We start from the raw sequence: 24,780 nt of genomic DNA, 5'->3' as shown, positions 1-24,780 counted from the left end.
TGTTTCCTGTGTTGATAGAAGTTTATTTTGAAAAGACTGTATGGATGTAACCAATGGAAATTGACATGTGTTGCTGGATTTTTTTAGGAAAACGGACAAAAAGTTTGAAGTTACTTCTTCGTAAGATCTCATAAGAACCGTTGTGTGAACATGTTTTGGGAGGTTAAACAAAGTGGACATCTACCAGTCTCATTGAGTTACATTATGGCAAGTATATGTTCTGGGGTTTTTGGAGGTTGACCATAAAACCCTGAATAGGTCAGAATAACCATACTTTTTTTTTCATGCGCCTTCTCAAGATATTAAAAAATAATAATTCCGACATCAAACTAATCACAACAAGGTTGTTTTGGAGAGAGGCAGACTTCTCTACTGTAACACTATCTAACTCTATAACACTCTGCAACTCATACTAAAGCAATCTAGATTAATAAATAGCACTAAAGGGAAGAGGAAACCCGTTAAACCACGTCACTGTCTTGTAATTCCAAAGTGACACATTGTAAACAAGTGGAATTTGTTTCAAGGACTTTGAGATATAGAGCTTTGATCTGTAATAGAGATTAAAAGATGGACATTGACGGAAGAGAGATCTCTGTAAAGCCCTTCTGACACCAAGTTTGCTTGTGTGTGATTGAGGTAAATCATACATTATGAACCTCCCTGGTGAATGGTTTGGATCATGTCTTCACACAGGAAACCTTAATGGAAGACTTTGTAGTAGGCGTGGTGCTGTGTCGAGTCGGGATAGAAGAGGAAGCACATTTTCTCATAATATTATGATGACATCTCATTGCAGCAATAGAGGTCAAACCCATTTTCTGTCAATGTGATGTTCATTCCCAGTTTGTTCTCAACGAGGATCCCTCTGTCCCGAATTTGATTTGAATGAGGCTGGATGAATGCTTGGCACAGACTGTAGAAGGCTCTCAGTTAGTCGACAGGTCTGAACGAAGTCATCTCACTCTCTCCCCACAGTCTAGGGGAATTGGATCAGTAACGCTTTGACCGCTGGGGTGACTCAACCTCTGTGCTGCAGGAAGAAGAGCGGGTTCATACATATTGAAATATAAAGTCTCTCTTGTATTTGTTACTCAACCACCCTTCCCAAGAGCAGCTGTTTGTCTTGTCATGTTCTCTGAGTTATTTTAAACACATTGCATGGTTCTTTATTGTGTAACTAAGAGCAGAACATCTTGTTCAGTAACTCAACAAAACCCCTGCTTGACAACGCTTTCAGTCTGAGTGCCGAGAGGCATCTGCCTACTCCTGCATTGCTTTGAGTGCCACATTTCAAGTATGCTGAGCCTCCCTTCCATCCAAACGAACGGACTTTTCCAATTAGACGGCCTCTGCTGGAGCATACGTATTAAGGCCCGCCTTTCAGTCTAATTAAAGGACTGCTTCTGTCTGATTTCAATTTGTTCCTTTTGGGGAAAAAAATGTGTCGAGATGATTCACAAGGAGGAGATTGAAGATGCAGAGAGGGATTTTATAATGAGCATCGAGAGTTTGGCTCAGAGAGGGACAACGTTTTCTCGACAGAGAGATGTTATCCCATGACAGAGCCTGAGCACTTTGACTTGGCTGTAAGGTAACAAGTCCTACAGAACAACATTGGTTGTTTCCAGGCGCAACCTCTGGTTCTGCCAAGTGAAGCCGATGCGGAAGTGTCTTAAAACGTGCATTCTCTCTACTGGCCATCAGGGGGCGACTTCTCCGGTTGTATAGAAGTCTATGAGAAATTGACTCTACTTCTCTCTTGATTTATTATCTCAGTAAACATTGTAATCATGAGTTTATGGTCTCAATCTATAGTCTCAAGTCTTCTTCAATACAGCATGATGTTCATTTAGTAAATTATGGTCCATTTAGAGTCAAATAGACCATAAAGCAGAGTATGCTTTAGGGCGGGCTTACTGTGATTGACAGGTTGCTGGCGCTACCAGAGCCGTATCTGGTGTCTCTACGTCACTCCTCCGCATTCCAAATATGGTCACTTCTGTTCAATGGTTGCAAAAAATGCCAAGATGACCAAGGCCAAATCGTCGAACTTGAGGCGTCATTACAGCAGTCCACAAACCAATAGGTGACGTCACCATGACTACGTCCACTTCTTATATACAGTCTATGGTTGTTTCTCATGGCCTTGAAAAATAGCTCTCGTATCAGTGCCTTCCTTTAAAAATAACATTTAACTGTTCTGATCAGCCTCAGCTATGGGTAAGGCTCTGTTGCTTTTAGGTATAAAGGTGACATGGTTAAGGTTTGGAAAATGTTGCAGTCTTCTAACTGTATGACTGCAAACTGTATATAACTCCTTATATCTGATATAGGGAATTTGAAGAGCAGTGGTTTCATTTGCCTAAACCTTAAGTTGACAACGATACATTTCACTATCATGTTCACATTTTGGTATGTGCAGTTTGGCCTGTCTGAGGCATTAGAGTGGTAGTGGTAACCACTGATAATGTCCATTCAGTCGGCTGATAACATGAGAAATGGGTGGCAACCTCTGGTGTAGATTATGCCTTCGAGGTCCTCCTCATTCACAAAGAAAATGTACAACGTGGCTGCTTTCGCATGTGTAGTTTCTATTGTTCACTGGATATCAACTGTGTTTGAATGATATATACTGAATATAAGCACTTTTATTCAGTGGTAATCTGTTTGCGCAAGCCGATGACAGACCTCATTTATTACCTCTCGTTCCACCTTGCATGCACGATGTAGGCCTATTCGGTGCTTGCAGCCTCTTCTGGACATCAAATCTCTTTCTTATTAAAGGTTTTATTTCAGCCTTTATTATCTAACCTTGACACATACTACCATACAGTGATAGATGCCTCCAGAGGGATGTCCTTGTTCTGAGCCGTTCCGCTTCATCCATCAGCCGGTGACAAAGAAAATGAAATGTATTTTGCTAAAGACAGTTGCTTCAAGGTAAAAACAAATCTCACATTTCCACCATGGATTGTAATTGAGGGGTCAGAACTACATAATAGTGCCTTGTTTTATGAATGGGAGACATTGACACAAGGTCAGAAGGTACGATAGGCCTACATCCTGTAGCACTGAGTTTATTGTCTTCATCACTTTTTATTAGCTGGCTTCTAATGTATTTCATTGAGCTGATGTCTGTATATAATACTCACTTAAGTCTTTCTATATCTCGGCATTCAGTTCTACTTCTGTACAAAAAAATAGGCTCAACTTCTCAGAATCAAAGGTTTCTGTCTCTGGAGAGGCGACAGCTTGTTATCTCGCACATTCAAAAAGCATCACATCAGTTAGATTCTTTCTTTTTTTTTCCTTCCAGTGGCCTTTGATTCCCCAAAGTAGTAGCTATTGAGCTGTGTCCAAGTACCAGAACACTTTATCCCTCTCAGCCAACCCCACCAGTGTCTCAGAGGTGTGGAGGGAAGTGAATAGATCTGCGGTTGACATTTAGCCGCTGCAGTCCGGTGGGGCGTGGCTGCTCGTTGCTCCACACTGCCGGGGGGTTTCATCCAACCAGCTTCTTCCGCGTTGGCGTTTGTGCCGCTGCGAGCAGACAAAGATCCTTATTGATCTTAATAGCGCTGCCTCGCATGCTTTGATCGCTCCTCACATTGTGCGTGCTGTTTTGATTGAGATTGTAGAGATGGAGCTGCTGATAATGTTGTTGTGATTTCAGTGTTACTCATAGGCGTTTAATTTTACTCTTATCAAGATGCAGTGGTAGGGTCTTTCTGCTGATTAGGATGACTCAATGTGTGTTCTGCATTGTGAAGGGGAATGTTTAAAGACAGCACACATAGTTATGGCCCTCCCAGAGGTATCAAAGTTCCCTTCTCCCCATCCGTCACGTGCCTCTCGCCGAATCACAAAGCAGTGCATGCCGGACAGTGACTCAGCGAACTAACCCCAGTGTGCTCCTTGCGTTGCAGTGTGGAAGGTGATGCTGCAGGCAGCGAAGTGGGCGCCTCTGTGGACCCCAGCAGCGGATACAGTTGTATCCCAGTGACCCACAGCGGCGGGCTGGGCCCCGACCACCTGGACAGCCAGCTCTACGGACACATCCTGCTGCCCGGCCACCTGCGGCCCCGCCGACCCAAGCTCCAGCACTCCCAGTCCATCCTCCGCAAGCAGGCCGAGGAGGAGGCCATCAAGCGCTCCCGCTCGCTGTCGGAGAGCTATGAACTCTCGTCGGACCTGCAGGACAAGCAGGTGAGGGGGGGGGGACAACTTCTGTCTGTAAAAACCTAATATAAATCTGGGTGACAAAAAATGACTGTGTAATCTTCGCCAGGTGTAAGCCTGTGGGCAGATTCAGTCACGTCTGTGTGATCTGTCCGTCTGTCCGCAGTTAATCCCGTCATACTGCTGGACCCATCAGCATAATCATTTGTATTGCTCATATATGACTGTATGCTCAAGGTCCTCTCTTGGTTTTGAAGAACCTACTTAATTGAACATTTAACACCGTCATTGACTGCTGACTCCTCATTCCTCTTAACCAGCCGGAAGCGGATGCAAACTCCACAACTGTAGCAAAAGATATTTCTGGCTAGGCTAAAAACAGCCTGTTTTAGGCCACATTCTGGCCTTTTTCATGGCTCAAAACTGAAAAAAAGTTTGATATGATCTTAAGATTCGTTATGATTCACTTATGTTAGACACAATACAAGATAAATAAAAAACCTGCACTCTACGAAGTGAACTTTTCTAGTTTAAAATGTGTCGTTTGTAGTAAGTCTGCAGTGTCTTTTAACACTACAGATCGTTTTAGCATCTTGTAGCTCATTGTTTTGGTTTCCAGCCCGCAACTGTTCTGTCTTGGTTCAGTCTCGGCACTCTCATCGACCTCAAGCAGCAGCAGACAGCTGTTTCCAGTAAAAGAAACCACCGTAGACACCGCAACGCACAAAGTTAGCAGCTGGTTAACATGGTGGAGCATTTAGCAGCTAAAGAGAAGGGGTTACTGGGTCCCAAAACAGAAGAGTGAATTGGACTTGCAATTGTCAGGTCGCCAGAAACACGACCAAATGCTGATGTTGCTATGTGGCTTCTGGGTATAAATAGAGGACTATTTGCTTACATGTTAGCCATAACAACCTTACTAGGTGATAATATGTCATTGAAAAAAAAATGGTTTGCGAACTAGTTCTATGTAGTTGCATGGACACTTCAAAACAGCACACAATTGATTTGTTCCTGCCATAATACTTGACCTGCATACACGGACAGAGGAACATAGCTCAGACCGGAACGGATCCAAAAAGGACCCACTTGGACCAGATTCAGCCACTCCTGTGGATAATTAGATTTGATGGAAAATGTGGTCAGCCCAAAAAGTCCCAAACAGGGAGAGATGCTCCGCCAATTAATGAAAAGACAGAGTTGAAAAAGGGAGCAATAGATTTTCTCTGCTCTTCACAGTTCACACGTCTGCGAGTCCTCTTGGATCCATTTGGGTATTACACATACAGACCTGAGACCTGCAGCAATAGGCCCACAATAGGACAGTACTATGAACCCGTTGGACCCATGAAGATCTCAAGGGCGAGGTCACAGTTTAGTAACAGTCAGATGACTTCATACATGGTCAAAATGTAACACCCTTTTGAATTAATAATTGGAAACATGTACAACAAACTGCCAACATCATGAATTGCAAGAAAATTGTCGAACATGTTTATTGCATCTTTACCTTTTTTATAGATATGACAATACCTGAAGGTTAATATTATATTACCTGTTACTACAAGCTGTAGAGCTGCCCATGGTGGTCAAATAAAAGTCATATAACAACAGGACATTGGCCCTCTCGTTAAGCAGTGAAGATTCTGTTGTGGTCCATGTCCCTTGAGGGAAGTGTGAGTCCACCGACTCCCTTGGTCCTCACATGGTGCAAGGAAGCATGATTAGTGTCATTCTACTCCATGAGTCAATGGGTGGAAAACTGGGTCAGTGTGTAAAAGGCGCAGGGGCCTTGGACAGCGTATTAATAATATTAATAAAATCATTAATAATATCTGTCATTTCAGTTTAGTGTACACTATGTAATATACTGTACACCCGACTGATTCATTTTCATCCTTCTTTTAATGAACGGTATTTAACAGTGCAGCTCACACTATTAATTCATCTATATTTTAGTACTTAGTCTTGAATACTTAATTTGTGGTCTCTTTTTGCAAATGTTTTAATGTCCAACAGTCCCCGACTATAATCATATTTAATAATCATATTAACTACCTTTTTTTCTGTATCTGGCTCAGTCATCATCGCATGACTAGTATCACATGACCAAAGTTCCATACTAAGATGAACTAAGTGAGCCATCTCAGTGGCGACTTAGGAAATGTGCTCATGAAGACTGTGAGATGTGGTTAACAGGTCCAGAGAATCTAAGTGGAACTTGACTTTCCATTATTTTGTCAAACTACTATTTCCAAGCACAAGAATAAACATTCTCTCTCATGCAAATGTTTGACACTACAAAATATTCTAGGTGAAGTATTACTTCCAATAAAATCCAAAATACAGCCCCTCTCAGCATACTGTGTGTCCATCATCCCTGTTTTCACCTAGGATCACTATCACCAGTTGTCGCATTGCGGAGAACATTCGCAAGGTGGAATTGCCATTACAACGCTGCTAAGGGAATATGTCGGCTTTCCTCAGTTGTTTCTCAGATACGTTTATTTTACGTAATTTTCCTTCTCTATATGCAGGTGGAGATGCTAGAGCGTAAATATGGTGGGCGTTTCATAACCCGGCATGCAGCCCGCACCATCCAGACAGCCTTCCGCCATTACCAGATGAACAAGAACTTTGAGCGTCTAAGAAGTTCTATGTCTGAGAACCGTATGTCCAGACGGATCGTCCTATCCAATATGAGAATGCAGTTTTCCTTTGAAGGACCTGAAAAAGTCCACAGCTCCTACTTCGAGGGAAAGCAGGTCTCGCTAACCGATGACGGCACCAAAATCGGTGCACTGGTGCAGTCGGAGCACGGTGGGGAGATGGGCATGCAGGCCAAGACCCCCACCACGCAGAGCGACTTCACAGACGCTATCACAGAACTAGAAGATGCCTTCTCCAGGCAGGTCAAATCTCTAGCTGAGTCCATAGATGATGCGCTAAACTGTCGCAGTCTGCATGGTGACGACAACCAGTCGGAGCCAGGGAGAGGCCACCAGGACATGGACAGGGAGGTCAGCTGCCAGGTGAAACCCTCCCACGGCGCTTCGGAACACCGCAAACTGGATGAGATGACGGCGTCTTACAGCGATGTCACCCTTTACATCGATGAAGAAGAACTGTCACCACCACTGCCCCTGTCTCAATCTGTGGACCGACCCTCCAGCACAGAATCCGACTTGCGTCAGCGTTCCCTCAACTCTTCCCAGGACTACTGGTCACTGGCTCATAAGGATGACAAAGGAGACACGGACACCAGCTGCCGTAGTACACCATCTTTGGAGTGCCAAGAGCAGCGTCTGCGGGTGGACCACCTACCCTTACTGACCATTGAGCCTCCGAGCGACAGCTCGGTGGAGCTGAGTGATCGCTCCGACCGCAGCTCCTTGAAGAGACAGAACGCCTACGACCGGAGCCTCAGTAACCAGCAGAGCAGCCCCAAACAAATCGGCCACAGCCTGCCACCCCGAGGGCCTTCCAGAGACGATGATGCCACCCGCCATCGGCCACGGCAACTGGAGGCCCACCTGGCCATCAACGGCACCGCCAACCGGCAGAGCAAGTCAGAGTCTGATTTCTCCGACGGTGACAACGACAGCATCAACAGCACGTCCAACTCCAATGACACCATCAACTGCAGCTCCGAGTCCTCGTCCAGGGACAGCCTGAGGGAGCAGACGCTCAGCAAGCAGACTTACCACAAAGAGACTCGCAACAGCTGGGACTCGCCTGCATTCAGTAATGACATCATCCGCAAGAGGCACTACCGAATTGGCCTCAACCTCTTCAACAAGTACGTACATTCCACCACACGAGATCCGCTAACAGACTACTCACACAGATTCCGACACAATCTGATACATTTCTTGTACCTTGTACATTACATACTTAATGAGGCACAGAGGAGGTTAGATCCAGTTTATTCCTTGTGTTTTAGAACCCAACATGAAACTCCTGATGTTGATTGAAACACGACTATCTGTCTGTTCTACTTAAGGTGCAGACAAGCCTGGGACTCATTCTGCCCCGCTTCATGCAGAGCGATTCATCTTAGCCTCTGTGATTCCATTTAATCATAGATGATTGTGGATTTGGTTTGTTTTCCAGAGCCAGCCATTAAGTTCCTGTTAATCATTTGTGATGAACACCGCAGAGAAAAGTAGCTCCCTCCTCCCCACTCTCAGCCTTCATCCCGTTCCACCACCCTCCCTCCCTGCCTCTCTAAATCCTGTCCCTGATCTGACACACATTTGGCCACGGGCAGAAGTGCAGTGGGATAATCACAGATTTTGGATTGTGTCCTATTTCTCTCTATCTCTATCTCTCTACCCTCTCCTATGTATCCAGGAAACCAGAAAAAGGCATCCAGTATCTGATAGAGCGAAACTTTGTTCCGGACACTCCAGTGGGTGTGGCCCACTTCCTGCTCCAGAGGAAAGGCTTGAGTAGGCAGATGATTGGCGAGTTCCTGGGTAACAGACAAAAACAGTTCAACCGAGATGTCCTCGAGTGAGTTTGCAGCGAGTTAACATCTTTGTACTCTTTGACGCACTTGTATGTGCAGAAGGATCGTTTTTTTTCTCAACCCTGAAATTCTCAAAAACAGGCTTTTGATTTGTCTTTGTAAACGTTGCTAGTGCACAAAATTTAGTTTTATCTTCCTCCCTGGAACATGAACATAAATCATCATTCAGTTGTAAATATGGTCGCCAATTTGCAAGCAGCACTCTTTGGTTTTCCTGAGCACTACATAATGACTCATGTTACATCCAGGAAATAAACAGAAATGGAATCCACTCAGGAAATTGCTGTGATGCTCAGATAAACACACAGACTACATTTATATCAGGGTAGCGGAAGAAATAGGTTCCAGTGTACCTACGTGGCATTTGTTTTTTTTGGAATCTGTATTTTTAGGACCCTAATGATATCATGTTGCAAAGGTCAACTAATGGCCCATGGGGTTCATTTAGCGCCAATCTTGAGTTAACGTCCACACCAGTGGCGAAAAACTCTTTGTTTTCATATACAAAGACAGATGAACCTACTTTTCCATATAATTTTGACACCAGGAATCAAATGGAAACACCACTGACATGGTAAAACCATTCTCTATTGGTAAAAAAATAAGTACATAACACATTTTAGGCTCATAACAATATAACTTTTGCTACTTTGTATGTTGTCTGGTTAAGGCGTGGACATCAATTCAAGATGGCCGCCACATGAACCCAATGGGCCATTAGTTGATCTTAACTAAGCTTAACTAGAAACCATTAGGGTCCTAAAAATACATGTGGAGGAAGTCATAAAGATCTCCTGTTTTCCAATAGTGATTCTCAAATAGTGCCTCTACTTTATGCCTTTGACTGGGCAGACTTATCTGAAACACACTCCAGCAGCGCTGTCAGAGCTGATTGAGATTCAGAGGAGGATAAGGCCAGGAAAGGTCCATCAATGTCAGTTTGACAAGCATATCTAAAGGGCTCCTTGAGAAAATGTCTATAAATTCTGACATGAACGGTATCAAGGTATCAGGGCTCTGGAGAGCCGAGTCACACTCCTCACTCCAGCGTCGGAAAAAGTTCTCAGGTACTTTATTGAAGTAGAAGTTTCAATATCACAGTGGACAAAGTCCTGCACTAAACAGTGGGGAAATGAGGATTGTTACTTTAAAAGGTTGTGGTGACGAAGCGACAAATAATTATCCCCCGGCTGTGCTGTTATCCTCGGCTCTGTGGAGCGTTTTTGTCAATTCCAGGTCGTTGATTTTGGTTCAGTCTCACTGCTCTCATGAAAGTCATTTCCAGCAGCAGGCTGCTGTTTTTGGCTAAAAGAAATATCTGATAAATCCACTGTATGCTACTTGTCCAATACCAAACCACAAACAGGCATAGTTAGTGATAGCTAATGAAATAAATGGAGCATTTAGCAACTAAAGAGCCAGTTGATGGACACCAAAACAGAGCTTCAAGGAGAGTGAATATTTGATCTACATTCATTGATCTGGTTGCCTGAAACAGGACTCCAAATCAATGCTAATGTTGCTTCCTGTCTACTGTGTGGGTAAATTTGCAACTGTTCGCTAACTCGTTAGCCATAACAAGGTGATAATATGTCTGTGATGTGTTGCGCTTGTCGCGGAAATTATTAGTACTGCTTTAAGTAAAAGCAATAAAACACTCAAATTTTAAAAGTTCAAATTTTAAAAGTTTGAATTGTTAAAAAAGAAAATGTCTACAATAAATTGTGTCATTGAGCTGAAACAAGGCTGTTTTCTACAAGCAGCAGCTGTGTTTATTTCATGTTAAATTTGAAAATTAGCAAGGAACTGTAGCCACTCATTAGGGGCAGTTATACAGTGCTGAATCCCATCCAGCTTTCTGAATTTGAAAAGACTGATCTTCCCACTGCCCGCTGTGTTTTTCACCAGCTGTGTGGTGGACGAAATGGACTTCTCCGCTATGGAGCTGGACGAAGCGCTCAGGAAATTCCAGGCACACATCAGAGTGCAGGGTGAAGCACAGAAGGTCGAGCGGCTGATCGAGGCCTACAGGTGAGAAACACTGGGGACACAACGCATGGGTTCATCACTCAAACCAGTGGAGACGCAATGATGGATCATGGACATCATTTTCCACAGCAAGGAGGAATAAAGGGATGTTTTTGCAAATAAGGTCTTACATCAGCTTCGACCAATTGAGAATTACATGAGAGGATGATCATTACCGGATTCATTGCCATGTCTAGTATTTACACAGCGTGTATGGATAATGGATAGCACAAGCTAGCTTGCAACATGTCACATGTCCAAATCATAGTAGGCTGTATATAATGATGGACGAAATGACAATCGCCCCAAAAGTGAAACCACAACATCTTAATGGTGGCTGGTTGTAGTGTAGATTTTCATAAAAAGACGGTCTCCATCATTTAAAGTAGTTTGTATTACGCTGATGTAAATTCAAGTGTTCAATTCTTTTATAAGTTTGGTTTTAATTTATTATTTAATGCCATAAAAAGAGGATGTGACGTCATGATTGACAGATGAAGCCGCATAGAACGTCTTGTGTGTTCATATCAGTGTCAGCAGACACAGGTGTTTCAGTTCAACAAGTGACCGTGTTAACTGGTGACTTTCAGCCCAATGTGTCCGTGGTTGCTCTTGGGAACTCACTTAAATAGATAATGCGTAGAAAATAAACACAGATGAATCTGTATTTGAAATTGATTGAAAGCTTTTACGAGGACACAAATTACCAAACCTTTTTTACTGTTGATACACGGAAGAGCCAACTTGGATTTCGAGGTCGGGGATTTCCGACAAGGAACTCTGAAATTTGGTGTTCCCAGTTCAAATGCAACGTATTGTAATGCATCCGCAGGGCGTCTCACTCTAACAAGCTAACATGTGCTCTTTTTGCGATTGGCTCAGGCGGGTGTACAGGCGGGACCTGGCGCAGACTCTAGCTCCAAATGACGGCAAAAGCGCAAGATGGCAGCTGCCATATGCCTGATATTTTGGCTTCACTTTAATAAAGTGTGAGGAATTGGAGGCTATCTTTACACAGTATATGATCTTTATACAGTCAATGGTCTAAACACCATTGCCCTCTAAAACAGAGGTGACACCAAAAGTCACCATCTTTAACACTCTCCAGCACAAGAGCATCAGTGCAGAGTCATTCTAAATCCAGACTCTGTTCTTCCAGATCATTACAGAAACTCATTTAGAGGAAAGTAGTTCAAAAAGTTGAGGAAAACCTCCCTCAGGGCTGCTGATGGATGTTGTTTGGGATTCATTTAATTTCTCCAAACCTCTGGTAGAAAGGTGCTCTCATGCCCATAGAGAATCAGCTTCGATCAGTGCTGAGCAAAGGCATTTCGGGCCTCAGTAAACACCGCAGTCACTGTTACATTGTGGAGATAACGATAACGGATCATGTGGCTCATCCCCGGCAGCCCAGTCCAGATAATACCATGGACTCACTTTATGGTGGTTTAGAGAGCTGGTAAGGCTGCAGGCTGTATCGACAGTCCTCAGCGGTACTGGATCATCGTTCTTTAGGCTCGAGGCTGTGACGCATTATTCAAATGTATGTGATCACAGCTCAGATAGTGGAGGGCTCGATATCAATACTGATATTCCCGCCAACGAGCGGAACTAACAGGGATGGTTACTGATTTATTTTGCCTTGAAGGAAAGTCTTCATATTGATGCTTTGTCCTTTAATGGTGTTCAGATGTTACTGTGTCCAACTTTAGTTTGAGTTTTCCCGCTGTGTGAAATAAAGTTTAAACTATGATGATATCAGGATACTTAAGATAAAAGCTTTAGCTTTAAATATCCATAGTGACAGGCCAATAAGTGTGCACGTGACGTTAACCGTTGACGAAGCGGGCACAATAACAGATGTGTCCGCAGTGTGGTCCTGGTTGAGTATTTTCAGGATCGTTTTAAGGCTGTTAAAGTAGGATTATTTGGTTAATCTAAGTTTGAACATGTAAAATAATTATCACATGCGTTACATGCAACCTAAGGTGAAGTAGTTTTCCTAGTTTTGACCAGTGAACGGGCACATTTATGAAAAGCATTGTATTAGCAGTGGGACTAATAATATCATCATTCCACTACAGGAGAGGCTTGAGTTTGTATTCCATGAAGCTAGTTAGCCTAGCTTAATAACACCCTATATTTCTTCCAGTTGAGTATTCGTTGATCAGATCCAGGTCCAGATATTTTGATGGCAAACAACCTTCCTGGTAGTTATTTGTGTTGGAAGCAAAACCTGCCCACAGAGATATCTTACCGATCAAGTAACGGTACCGCCGCTGTAAATCAGCACCAAAACTTCTCCCCCACAACAAACAACATAAGGGATTTAAACACAGCAGAAAAATAGACATTTGTCATTTCTTCTTTCTGGTAAATAGAATTTTAACAAAATAACTGCACCATTAACAACAAATAGCAAAGAAACGTCTATTGATTTCTTGGCAAAAATACGATTTTAAAGTTTCCGTGTCCAACATCCTCTCTGCAGCCAACGCTACTGCATCTGCAACCCCGGCGTGGTGCGGCAGTTCAGGAACCCCGACACCATCTTCATCCTGGCCTTTGCCATCATCCTCCTCAACACGGACATGTACAGCCCCAACGTCAAGCCAGAGAGGAAGATGAAGTTGGAGGACTTTGTCAAGAACCTTCGAGGTACTTTGTCCGGCTTACTGTCACAAAAGCATGATTATCTTTAGACGCTGGATAAACATTCACTTCAAATTAAGTTTTGTGCATGCATTTTGCTTTGATTAATGGCCGTGTCGATACATTTTTTGGGGTTTTTTTTGGAAGTTGTGTCCAAGAGAGCTTTGCTGGTAAGGCAAATCTCTTTTTAGTTGCCCTCGACAGATTTTGAGGGTATTAGCGGGGGCTTTACGGCATGGCTAACTCATTTCTGAGTAATCAGTAATTAAAGTACAGTATTGAGTGGACAAATGTTTGTCCTCAGAGAGCTAGAAGGACATCTCTGTCCGCGCTGTGAGAAATGTGTGCAGCGCAGCAGTGTGTAGGTAAATTCAAAGGGTTCATCAACTCTCATAAATCTCTGAATTAATCATTAATCCTTCTCTCTCTCTCTCTCTCTTCTCCTCTCATCCTCTGACAGGAGTGGACGACGGGGAAGACATCCCCCGAGAGATGCTGGTGGGGATTTATGAGCGGATTCGCAAGCGGGAGCTCAAGACCAACGAAGACCACGTATCCCAGGTCCAGAAAGTGGAAAAACTCATTGTCGGAAAAAAGCCGGTGAGTTTGAGCTTGCCCTTGTGGGGCCCGCCGCGCGTAGATTGTGGCCGCTTTCATCTCACCCTCCATTCAGGAGCTGAAACTAATGGGGAGCGTGCTGTTCCAAATTACCCAATGTACCCTCTGGGCTGTCACAGAGAGCGACGGTTTTCTTCACGGCCGGCGTTCTCTAAAAAAAAAACGGAAAAGAAATGAAAGAGCGTTCTTTACCTGAGCCTGCTCTCTTTGCTGTGTGACTCATCGATTATTCGGGCCCCGGAGCCCTTCATGCTGAATGACTGTAATACGTCTTTTGCCCTGAGAGCGAGCCAAGGAAAGTGCCTCCTGCCAAGCTCCGTAATAATGAATGAGATAAACAGCCTCGCGCCATATAATCATGAAGGTGTTTTTACCTCAGCCCTTCCTCTCCCTCCATTCATGCCCTTTCTATCAAACCAACTCTCCACTTTTGGTGACGCAAATCAGCAGAAGTCCAAGGGACCATGGCGACGTTGTGGTCATAAAGCTTGAGGTACACAGCACACGGCACTAATAGATGGATTGTGAGGAAAGCATATAGTTTGTTCCGCGATCCATAAAACTAGTTTTCCCAATTCTAAATTTGGCCCATTTCTCTTGTTGATTGTTTTGATGTATCGCAAATATAAAAGTCGCCCGTATGTGTTCACTGATCCCTGTAAAATGACTTGTATGTATTTCTCCCTCCACAGATTGGCTCGTTACACCATGGTCTGGGCTGTGTGAGTATTACTCTTCCTGTCATCTGAATCTAAATGTTTGAGTGGAAATATTTGTAAAATATTTTAAAAAGCCTTTCTGCAAACATTGTGGAACGTATATAAGTTTTGATCGTGTGCACAGGTGCTTTCTTTACCCCACCGGAGACTGGTCTGTTACTGCAGACTTTTTGAAGTACCCGACCCCAACAAACCTCAGAAGTTGGGCCTTCACCAAAGGGAGATCTTCCTCTTTAACGACCTGCTGGTGGTAAGGCAGACATTAGTCTTCCGGGCACACTGAGAACACACTCATTCACTCATTCACTGAAAGAGTCTAAACCAGTTTATTTTTTTTCATAGGTTACAAAAATTTTCCAAAAGAAGAAGAACTCTGTGACGTACAGCTTCCGGCAGTCCTTCTCACTTTACGGCATGCAAGTGCTGCTCTTTGAGAACCAGTGTAAGTGGAGTGTTTGCTCTCTCTAAAGGTGTCAGTATGCTTCAAACAAACTAGTATGTACTAAAACATAAAAAATGGTTATGGTGGTTCAGAAGGGCCACACCACAAAGCAGTTTGGACTCTGATGTCAAAAAAGTTACGGAAGGATGAGGTTTCAGACGGTGTTCAGTGATCAAACAAGGGTTTCGTTTGAAGCATACTGACATCTTAAAGCTGCAGTTGGTAACTCTTATTGAAAAAAAATATGACTTTTTGTCATATTTACTCAAACTGTCACTATGTCGTATAGTAATACACAAGACAGATAATCTGTGTAAAAATCTGATTCCTCCGCCTCCTTTTAGGGTTTTAATGGTATTTGTAAGATTCCACCACGCTCGAAGGACATCAGCCAATCAGAGCCGAGGAGTCTCTAACGCAGCTGTTAATCACTGATCCTGAACTGTCGACCTATGCAACGCTGATCAAATATTTATCAAGGTTCTGATACTGCATTGCCTATTTCTTGCCTTAAATGTTTCGATCAAAGTTTAGAGCTTTGTGAGCAGTGATTGACAGCTGACTTCTCGTCTCTGATTGGTTGTTTTACTTCGGGCACGGTGAAATCTTGCAAATGTCAATGAGTACTAAAAGGAGGTAGAAGAACATTACGGTTTTTTTACAGATTATCTGTCATGTGCTACTGTGAGATAGGATAAACTATGATATAAAAAAAAAAAAATGACCAACTGCAGCTTTAATGGTTGCAGAAGTTGACTTCTGTAGACTTCTGTGGTGGTTTGTCTATTTTGTGTGACCTCAGGTTAAAGCGTTGATTTCCTGGCCCTTTAGATTATCCCAATGGAGTCCGTCTGACCTCAGCCATTCCCGGAGCTGACATCAAAGTCCTCATCAACTTCAATGCACCCAATCCTCAGGACCGTAAAAAGTTCACTGACGATTTGCGAGAATCTATCGCTGAAGTCCAAGAGATGGAGAAGTACCGGATAGAATGTGAGCATGTTTTTCTCTACATATCTGTGCTCAGCAATTACCCATCCTTCAACCTACACTATGGTCTGTTTAAATGTGAGACTACAACAGAGAGAAGTCTGGGTTGCTGTTAACGTTGTATATGTGTTTCCAGCTGAGCTAGAGAAGCAGAAGGGCGTGGTGAGGCCCAGCATGTCCCAGAAGGAAACGGGCAACGGCAACCTGAGCCGAGCGAGCCTCGACGACAGCTACGCCGTCAGCGAGGGTTTGAAGAGAAGCGCCCTCAGCAGCTCCCTACGGGACCTCTCGGACGCAGGTAAAAACAGGGGTTGCCATGGTGACATACCCATCTCACAAAAGTAGAGTGTACAAAGCCGCACCGCTGGCACGACACTGTTTACTCCCTGTGGTCGATAATCAATTTGGAAGAAGCCGAGTTCCTGTTCCTGTCCGGTTTTGATTTGGGTGGCAGCCGTCTTAGTTTAACGCACCCTCTGAGCCATGAAGCCGGTGAAGCACAGAGACAGAGATGGGTGTTCTGCTAATGGGCCCAGGTGTAATTCACTGGAGGCCATCGACTGATAATCCTTCACCGCCGGCAGGGGGGAGGAGGCAGCACTATGTAGGTCACTGTGGTCAATTTCAGCGTCTGAGCGGTAAGAGGAATTAATGTTGTCCGGTTGATTCGGGCCGTGGAGAGTCGCCTCGACACAAACACACACTCAGGGACCTGAGCAGAGGGTTCGGACTAGCGGAGCAGTGGTAGGTGCTTTTGATGATCTTTGAATGAGACGCAACACGTTCGAGTGGCAGTCTTTATGGGGTTTTGGAGGCCTACAGTTCCTCAAGGGGCTGTTTGTGCATCACTCAGTTAAAATCAGTCTACAAGATTTTAGGTTTGCTTCACGTAAAAATTGACTTGTTATGTTTTAATGCAGTTTCCTTGACACTTAAAGGGGAACTCTACCGACTTAACAGGTTTACACAACGTCAGTTTGCCAGTAGTCGGGAATGTAGTCTTCTGTGTCTAACAAAATCACCCTGATGATGTCATAAGCCGTGTTACCATTCGTTATGCGTATTTTGATGAAAAGCTGTATGGAAACGGCAACATTCAATGAAAGGTTTTTACGCTCACTCAGTGTTTTTTTTGACTTATTCAAAAAAGTGTTGATGTGCTGAATGGAGTATGGCAGGGGGGGGGGCCAAACCCCTTTTTTGATTCAGTTTCCAGTTACACTGCAAGAAAATCAGTGTTTCTTGACCAGAAAACCCCATGTGCCATAGAAAATTCATTTTCTATCAAAATAACTTTGCAACACTACTAAACCGCATGACATTACTATAGTTCATTGGTGTGCCCACATATTACAAAAAGTATTTCTGTAGCTCCTGCTCTTATATCTTATTTAAATGAATGCAATACTTTTAGACTCTAATACAGAACATGGCCTAAGTGTCCACTTAACATATTGTGATGGTTTAAGCAGGCTGAAATTGCCTAATATTGGATTCTGTTCATGGCCTAGCTGCCGTCCTAAGATTAAGATGCAACTATAATATGTAAATATGTTAATATTTAGACATAGTTGGCATTAAACACAGCCAACACTATCCGACATGAAAGAAAAACTTGCCCATTTGAAACACAGCCCTGAAGAACTCCATCCATGTTCCTCTTTTAGATGGTTAGATGGCCAAGCCGACTTGTTTCCTGGTTCACAGCCTCTTCTTCTGCTGTTCACTGATGGATTACAGTCATGCGTGGCCTTTAGCGCCAACTTCTGGCAAACTACGCTGTAGCCGAGCTTATAGAAATGTGCCTAATTTGCATTTCTTTCTTCTGCGAAATATTTGGTGATAATTTGAATGGAAACATGGCTGTCGTGACGTTATCGGGATAATCTCAGTTTGGGTTTGGAGACTACAAATTTAAAAGAAGGCTACAAACAGGAAGCCTCAGTTAGAAACTGGAGGCGTGAAGTTCGAAAAGTGTGAACATTTACCAGGTGGGAAGTGTCTGATAAAATGTATCATTTGGTTGCATTGTGGCAAATGTAGGACACAGTGTATTTCACTCATTCTCGGGACTAAAATGAATTAAAGGATATCTCGGCCTCTGCTGCTTCGATTTTGCCCATTCTTTTTTTTATTTGTCCTTTATGAGTCTTGCAAGTTAACGGGGGTGAAATGCTAAATTGCCAAAGTATCCCTTTAATGCAGCCGGATTGCAATTGTTTCACTAATGGCAAGTGTCTCCAGCCGGCTGTGTAGTCACTGAGTAAAACCTTCTTGTGGAGTGGTAGCAGTGCCTCGCTTTTTTCCTTTTCTCCTTTACTCCCTACTCGCCTCCCTCTGACCGGTCTGCTGCTAGCTTAGCCGTGTGCCACTGTTGTCACCTTAGGGTGCTAGCGCCCCTCCCCCTCCGCTGTAGACAGAAGAGATGTGTGCACCATCACGTGTTAACCGGGTGTGTCTAATCTGTCATGTTGCATGTTCTGGGCAGGCAAGCGTGGGAGACGCAGCAGTGCGGGATCACTAGACAGCAATATTGAAGTAAGTAGGACGCAACTGACGCCGAGCTGACTTTGTATTGTTCAATCTGAACGCGCAAGCCTCTGTTTTTGTTTTGTTTTGTTTATTTGTGGTTTGTGTTTGGTTATCTTCCACTGTTTTTGGTGAGCATCTTGGTCACTGTGCATGCAATGGGAATGATCCGCCGCGGCCGACACGCATCTTAACCCTGGATGTGCACGGCATGACACGACTAATACTACCCCTGACTCACACTAGGGCTGCTCTGTGTTGATTGGTAGACTCCCACCTTTGAGTCATCCTCTCGTGTAAGCGGGTTAGAGTTCTAGCCATTTCCTGAATTTCATCCTTTTTTGTTTTGTTTTGTTCACTCCAAGTGAACCTGGATGTGCTTTTGTCAGTTCCAGCTTCTGCATGCTCGCACAGTTTGAAGTGGCTCATGACCTCCACCCTCTTCCTTTTGCCATTGTCACACTTAGCCAGCAGTGTACTGCAGTGAAAGAATCCTAGCATGACGGCACAGATGATTCACAGTTAATAAAAACTCTGTCAAGCCATCCAACCTCTGTGATCAGGGCCATTTGTATATGGCTAGCTGAGTTAACTGTGGTTGATTTGACACAAGCCTTGTTCAGTTCTTCAGTGCCAGTTCGGATACAGAGCTTCGGATATAGAAATGCTTTCATAAACAGTTAAAAGTGCCTCATAGTAACTTGAAAGTAAGAACACATCATAACTCAACACTCTCTTTTGGATCTAATAAGTCATCGGTGAGGTGAGGTGCCTGCGCGGGGCCCAAATTATATTAAAAGACGTTACCCTGGCGAGCGATACAGAAGTATTGGCTGAGGTACCACCAGAGTGCACATCAGCTTCTTTCCTCAACTCATCCTGCGTTCTCCACCACAGAAATAGTTTTTAATGAAGATAAAATAACCTTGAACCTTTATAGTTTAGCTTGCATGTTGTGCATGGCTCCCGAAAGATTTGCTTCATTTCTTTAACATAAACTTTTGTTTTGGTTGTGTATTTTGTTATTCTGTGTTACTGTGCCCTATGAAGTTTTTTTTTTTTCATCTTGCTGAGTGGGACTTTAGAAACATCAAACCACATCAGTTAACTGAGTAGTGCACTTTTGGTGACTCCGAACTTGACAGTTGAAAAACGGTACTGCATACAAATGTGTGTCCTGTATACAGGCTGCAGCTTCAGATCGCTCTATAAACACTCTAAAGTGGGGCCACATGGAAATCAAAAGGGGTTACTGTAACTTTGGAAAGCAGATACATTAGTGACGGTGCAGATACGGTGTATGATGGCTCAGGGTGATGTTTTTCTCACGACAAATATGTCTTTTGGTCCATAAATAACTGCCGAAATATGAATCTGCAGCAAGTATACCTTCACTTGTATCTGCTGTGTCGCACTGGACAGCAAGAGTAGACTCTGCCCTGTGTCTCTGCTGAGCTCTGACCGTCTTCTCTCTTGCAGGGGTCCATCATTAGCAGCCCTCACCTGCGCCGGAGGACCCCCTCGGGCCGAGACTGCCCGTCCCGCCACAGTGGCCAGTCCCTGCCCAACTCCTCCTCGCTGCTTGGAACTCTGTTCGGTACCCGGCGGGTGAAGTCCCCCAGCCCCACACCGCAGGCCCTGCACCCCACCCTCATCTCCCACACCCCTCACCCCGCCAACCTGCACCACACGGCCCGGTCGGACACGGACGCGCCGGCCTCTGCGCACCCTCACCACGCCCAGTTCTGCCACGCGACCCAGAACCCCCCGCCTTACCACCACCACCACCACTACAACCCACCGGCCCACCTGCAGCACCCACCGCACCAGTACCACCCGGCGCCGTCTCACGGCCAGCAGCCGGCCTACCCGCCACACCCCCATGCCCACGGGAGCCACCCGCCGCACCCCTCCCACCCCGCTCACGGGCCCCACCACCACGGCCCACCGCTGGCGCCCTCTCAGGCACCCAGCAGCACCAAGCCCAAACACAGCGGCATCAGCACCGTGGTCTGAGGCGCACGGAATGGTGGGGGGTGGGGGGGAGCTCTCTGACTGAACTCTTGATTTTTTAAAATCCGAGACTAACGAGACGTTTGCACTGTGCATCCGCCGGTCTGGGGATGTGAAGCCAGACGAGATCCTGTGCCGCCTTTGGCATTTTTTTGTTTCGTTTTTTGTTACGCTCGGGGCAGCGTATTCAATACAAACACATCTCCTCTCCAGTCGCTCCCTTTCATTTCATCTCACAGGTCACGCCTGGCTGCCTCTAGAGCAGCAGACAACGACGCAAGAGCATGCACAAAGACCACGACTACTGTTCCTCCTCAGTAACTTCAATTGACACGATCTAATATCTTGCTCGCAGGTATTTTACAGAAGATTTAACCTAGTGTGTGTGTGTGGGGGGGGTGGGTGGCGTGGCTGAACGGACAGAACGGTCATCCTCAGCCGTACAGTAGCCGTACCAGTATTTAATGTAGCGGTAGCTCACAGTGCACTGTGATATCTCTGTTAGCAGCGATAAATGTGCCAATTATGGAAGCATTTACTAATTTAGTCACAAGAATTGCTTTGTGTATATTGTGCATAGTGTTTTGTAAAATGATAATATCAACTGTTATTATTATATTATTACAGAACAAAACAACGTTGATTATAACTCTCAGTATATTATACTGGCACATAGCTGGCGTATTTTCACTGTTAAGAACCCGATCAGAGCTTTTATTAGTGGGGCAGTTAGCGAGGACGGTGCTGTGAATGGTTGCCTTTGACTTAGGATGAGATTGTCGAAGGCCGCTGCAGACTTTGACGTCCAACCGCGCTCGTCTTTGGTTTCGTATTTGTCTCTCAGCCACAACGAGCCGCCGCGCAAAACAGATTCACCTGAATGTCCGCCATCATTTTATTTTTTTAAAACAAAGGTTTTCTTGGGAGTCCAATGAACGCTCCGGACTGGACTGCAGCCTGGTGGGGTCGTGGAGGAGGAGGAGTTTTTGTTTTTCCCGGAAGCTGACAGAGTCTGCGCAAACCGTGTAGCGGGGTCTTTAACGTCCCTCCCTGAATGTGGAAGCTCTCAGCTGGCTGAGTAGTCCCCTCTTCGGTTTCACTGCGCGTCCCACAGAGCGGGCGCCTCGACCACAGTGGCAGAACATCAATAATTATCATTCTGCGACGGCGCTCGGCCGCATCGGTTCACTCACCGGGAAAGGCAGTTTTTATATCAATCATCCTTCTGACATATTACCGGACGGCCGTCCCGTCTGTGGCGTGTGCAGAGCGGAGGCATAGGGGGGGGGGGGGGTGCTGGAGCATATTTTCTGTTGAAAAGTGACAGACACAGCACCTGTTTGTTTAGTTGATATCAATGGCAGAAGTTAGTCTGAATCTGTTTGAAGACTAAAAGATGGATTTTTTTTTTTTTACTGGTATGTATATGTATTTACTTTTTTTGTGTCTCAGAGCTATTTCAATCCGGTTGTTCCATTTTGTTTGGTTCTATTAGAGTTGTCCCCCCGCCCCGAACGTCCTTTGTCATTCCTTCCCTCATGTTTCAGTCGAGTGCAAGTATCCACAGGGGATTCGGATGGACTGGACCTTCCACGCTGATAAAGAATGTCAAAGAAAAATCATTTTGCATGTAACAATGTCTTTCCAGGCTATTTTCTAACTGTCGTGTATTCCCAAACTATATCAATGTTGCAGTCGACAGTTGTTAAAAACAAAAAAACAAAAAAAGATGAATGATAGAATAGTTTTGACTTCTTCGATTACAGCTAACAGAAGTCAACTAAGTATTTGTGTCACTCCAGAGGACAACAACAGCCGTATCGTTTCCTGATGCGCGCGCAGCAGTCCGCCGGATCATTGGCGTACAACGGGAGTCAAAGCTGTGGGAGAGGAGGTAGAGCGATGAGGGACGTGATCTCCATAATTTACCACCCATCTCAGTCAATGGCTCACACGTTACTGTCCACTGATATCCAGTAGATATGTCAATACTTCTGTCGTAAGGCACCACCCTCTGAAAAAGTACCCCTCATAAAGGGTTAGACTAAGAAACTAATTTGATTCATCGATAAAGTTAAGTAATCTTTGAATACGGAAGCAGAAAGTAGATGGCCCGCAATTTTTTTTTCTTGCTGTTATCTCGAGATCACCAGTTAATTGTTTCGTAATGTCGAGAAAACAAACTTTGTCCTATCGAGATAACGACTTTATTATCTTTTTAAATACAGTCTTTTTATATTATATTTTTTTATAGACAGGCTTCTCTACGGTCAGCTCGATCCGGGTCGATTGAATGCATTGACCATTAGCGCCAGTAAAAGAGTGCACTGGGTAAAGGCTTGACTGCAGTCGGCATTGTCCTCCTAGTCTCTGATAAATTCAAGTATTAAGAGGAAGCAACCTTTTTTGTTTTGAAAGTTCATTTTCTCGAGAACTTGTGTTCTGAAGATAACAGCATTGAAAAAAATAACTGCTAGCGCAACAGCTCTCGGCTTCCGTAGTTTAAATGCATTAATGGTTGATAAATAATTTGCTTTACACATCAATAATATGCCATTCATGAGAACAATTTTTGGGTTGCCATGTTTTGAAAATATCCCCTTTGGCTGTTGTTAATCCTCCAGCAAATGCTAGTAATACCTAGTTTACACTGTACGACTTTAGCCTTTCATTTTACTCGCCGTTTTTGGAACTCCCGGACAAAAAAACTGAAGATCCTCAAGATCAAAGGCAAATTGGAGTTGTCTCTGTGCTCAATCGTTATGTGTGAACTGTTCTGTTTATCAACAGATTATTACTGATATATAAAGCATTAGTAAAGTATTTATACATCATTACTGAAGCCTTTAGTTACCACCTCTAAACCCTTTATAAAAGGGTACCTCGTAGACAGTGTTTGCCATGATCCAAAATGTACTCAGCCGGCTTTATGTACTGTAGGCTCCCTAAAACCTAACATTTGAGTTTGACTCTAAATTTGTCAAATATACAGCATTTAATCCAGCGTAGTTTAGGTGTCTATGGAGTCACAAAAGTGCCAATACTACATGGTCATTACATTTCAAATCGGTTTTCTACCAAAATGAAATGGTCCCAGCACAATGCCCACAGTTGACCGACCGAAAACTTCTGTCTTCAGACCAGAGTCTGATTACCAGCCAGTTGTAACGGCATAATGGTGCAAACGGCAGCCAAGAAGAAACCTACCTTCTTCTATTGGCGGCCCCCAGAATTATGTCCAATCACAGTGTTCTCAGTCACAACCCAGCAGTTATTTCAGGCGACTGATCAATCGAAAAAAAAACTGATTCCGTGTGAGGTGTTTTGTCGCATGCCGTTGATGCCTACCATTTCTTTTCTCTCTCTCTCTCATTTTGTTTTGTTTTAAGTGTGGTTCTATCGAGCGGTGGGCTTGTATCGCCCCTAAACTTTCAGCATTGATTTCTCTGACTGATGCTCGTTTCATTTTTGAGAGATTTCTGGCCCTATAAGTGTGTCTTTTCATTCCAAGTTGTGACATCTTACTCCCGGCATGCATTTCACCTCTATTTCCACTGTACAGTACAAAGACATGGCGGTACACTGCTGGGTGTAAATAGCAAATCCATCTGGGGGGAACATGAAGTAAGTCGATGAAGAGGCTCTGAAAGGGAGGTGACGTGTTACGGGTGTGTGGGTAGCAAAAACCAATGAGATAAACACATGTAAATAGCCTGTAAATAATGATAATTATTATTACTTCTACTGCTCGGTGTCTGCAGTTCCATTGAAGGTGCATTCCTGCTCCCCTCTGATATTTACATAATCATCAACTGCTTTCTCTCTGCCTCCGACCGGGACTGAATTATCATAGGGATGTAGAGCCGGCTATGTTACGCGGTTGACGCGGCTTCCGGCTCATTTTCCGGAGACGCTCCTGTTCTCTCGCACTCACGGCCCATTTTTGGGAGGTCGAATGGAAGGGAGGAGTGCTCCTTATTTTATTACGCATTCTGTTTCTAAGTAGACAACACCCTATCGATGTAAAACTAGTACTGTGACGATGTTGAGAAACGCAAAATAAAACGATATATTGT

General features: G+C 44.2%; 1 protein-coding gene across 6 annotated transcripts in view; it reads left to right on the top strand.

Moving 5' to 3' along the window:
- Positions 1–24,780, top strand: part of iqsec1b (IQ motif and Sec7 domain ArfGEF 1b) — a 209,757-nt gene extending 184,977 nt beyond the window's left edge. For all 6 annotated transcript variants that reach the window (XM_031875357.1, XM_031875356.1, XM_031875355.1 and 3 more), the window contains 13 exons: positions 3,930–4,209; positions 6,720–7,981; positions 8,536–8,697; positions 10,622–10,744; positions 13,233–13,399; positions 13,854–13,993; positions 14,704–14,733; positions 14,855–14,980; positions 15,073–15,172; positions 16,004–16,165; positions 16,299–16,460; positions 18,651–18,700; positions 20,171–24,780. In XM_031875357.1, the coding sequence (XP_031731217.1) occupies positions 3,930–4,209; positions 6,720–7,981; positions 8,536–8,697; positions 10,622–10,744; positions 13,233–13,399; positions 13,854–13,993; positions 14,704–14,733; positions 14,855–14,980; positions 15,073–15,172; positions 16,004–16,165; positions 16,299–16,460; positions 18,651–18,700; positions 20,171–20,707 (3,301 nt within the window). In that variant the 3' untranslated portion in view covers positions 20,708–24,780. The remainder of the gene's footprint in view (positions 1–3,929; positions 4,210–6,719; positions 7,982–8,535; positions 8,698–10,621; positions 10,745–13,232; positions 13,400–13,853; positions 13,994–14,703; positions 14,734–14,854; positions 14,981–15,072; positions 15,173–16,003; positions 16,166–16,298; positions 16,461–18,650; positions 18,701–20,170) is intronic.

The sequence above is a fragment of the Anarrhichthys ocellatus genome, unplaced genomic scaffold (genome assembly GCF_004355925.1).
Source record: "Anarrhichthys ocellatus isolate YVR2014 unplaced genomic scaffold, GSC_Weel_1.0 scaffold90, whole genome shotgun sequence".
In the NCBI taxonomy this organism is placed as follows: Eukaryota; Metazoa; Chordata; class Actinopteri; order Perciformes; family Anarhichadidae; genus Anarrhichthys; species Anarrhichthys ocellatus.
This window is presented reverse-complemented; position numbering and strand designations above follow the sequence as displayed.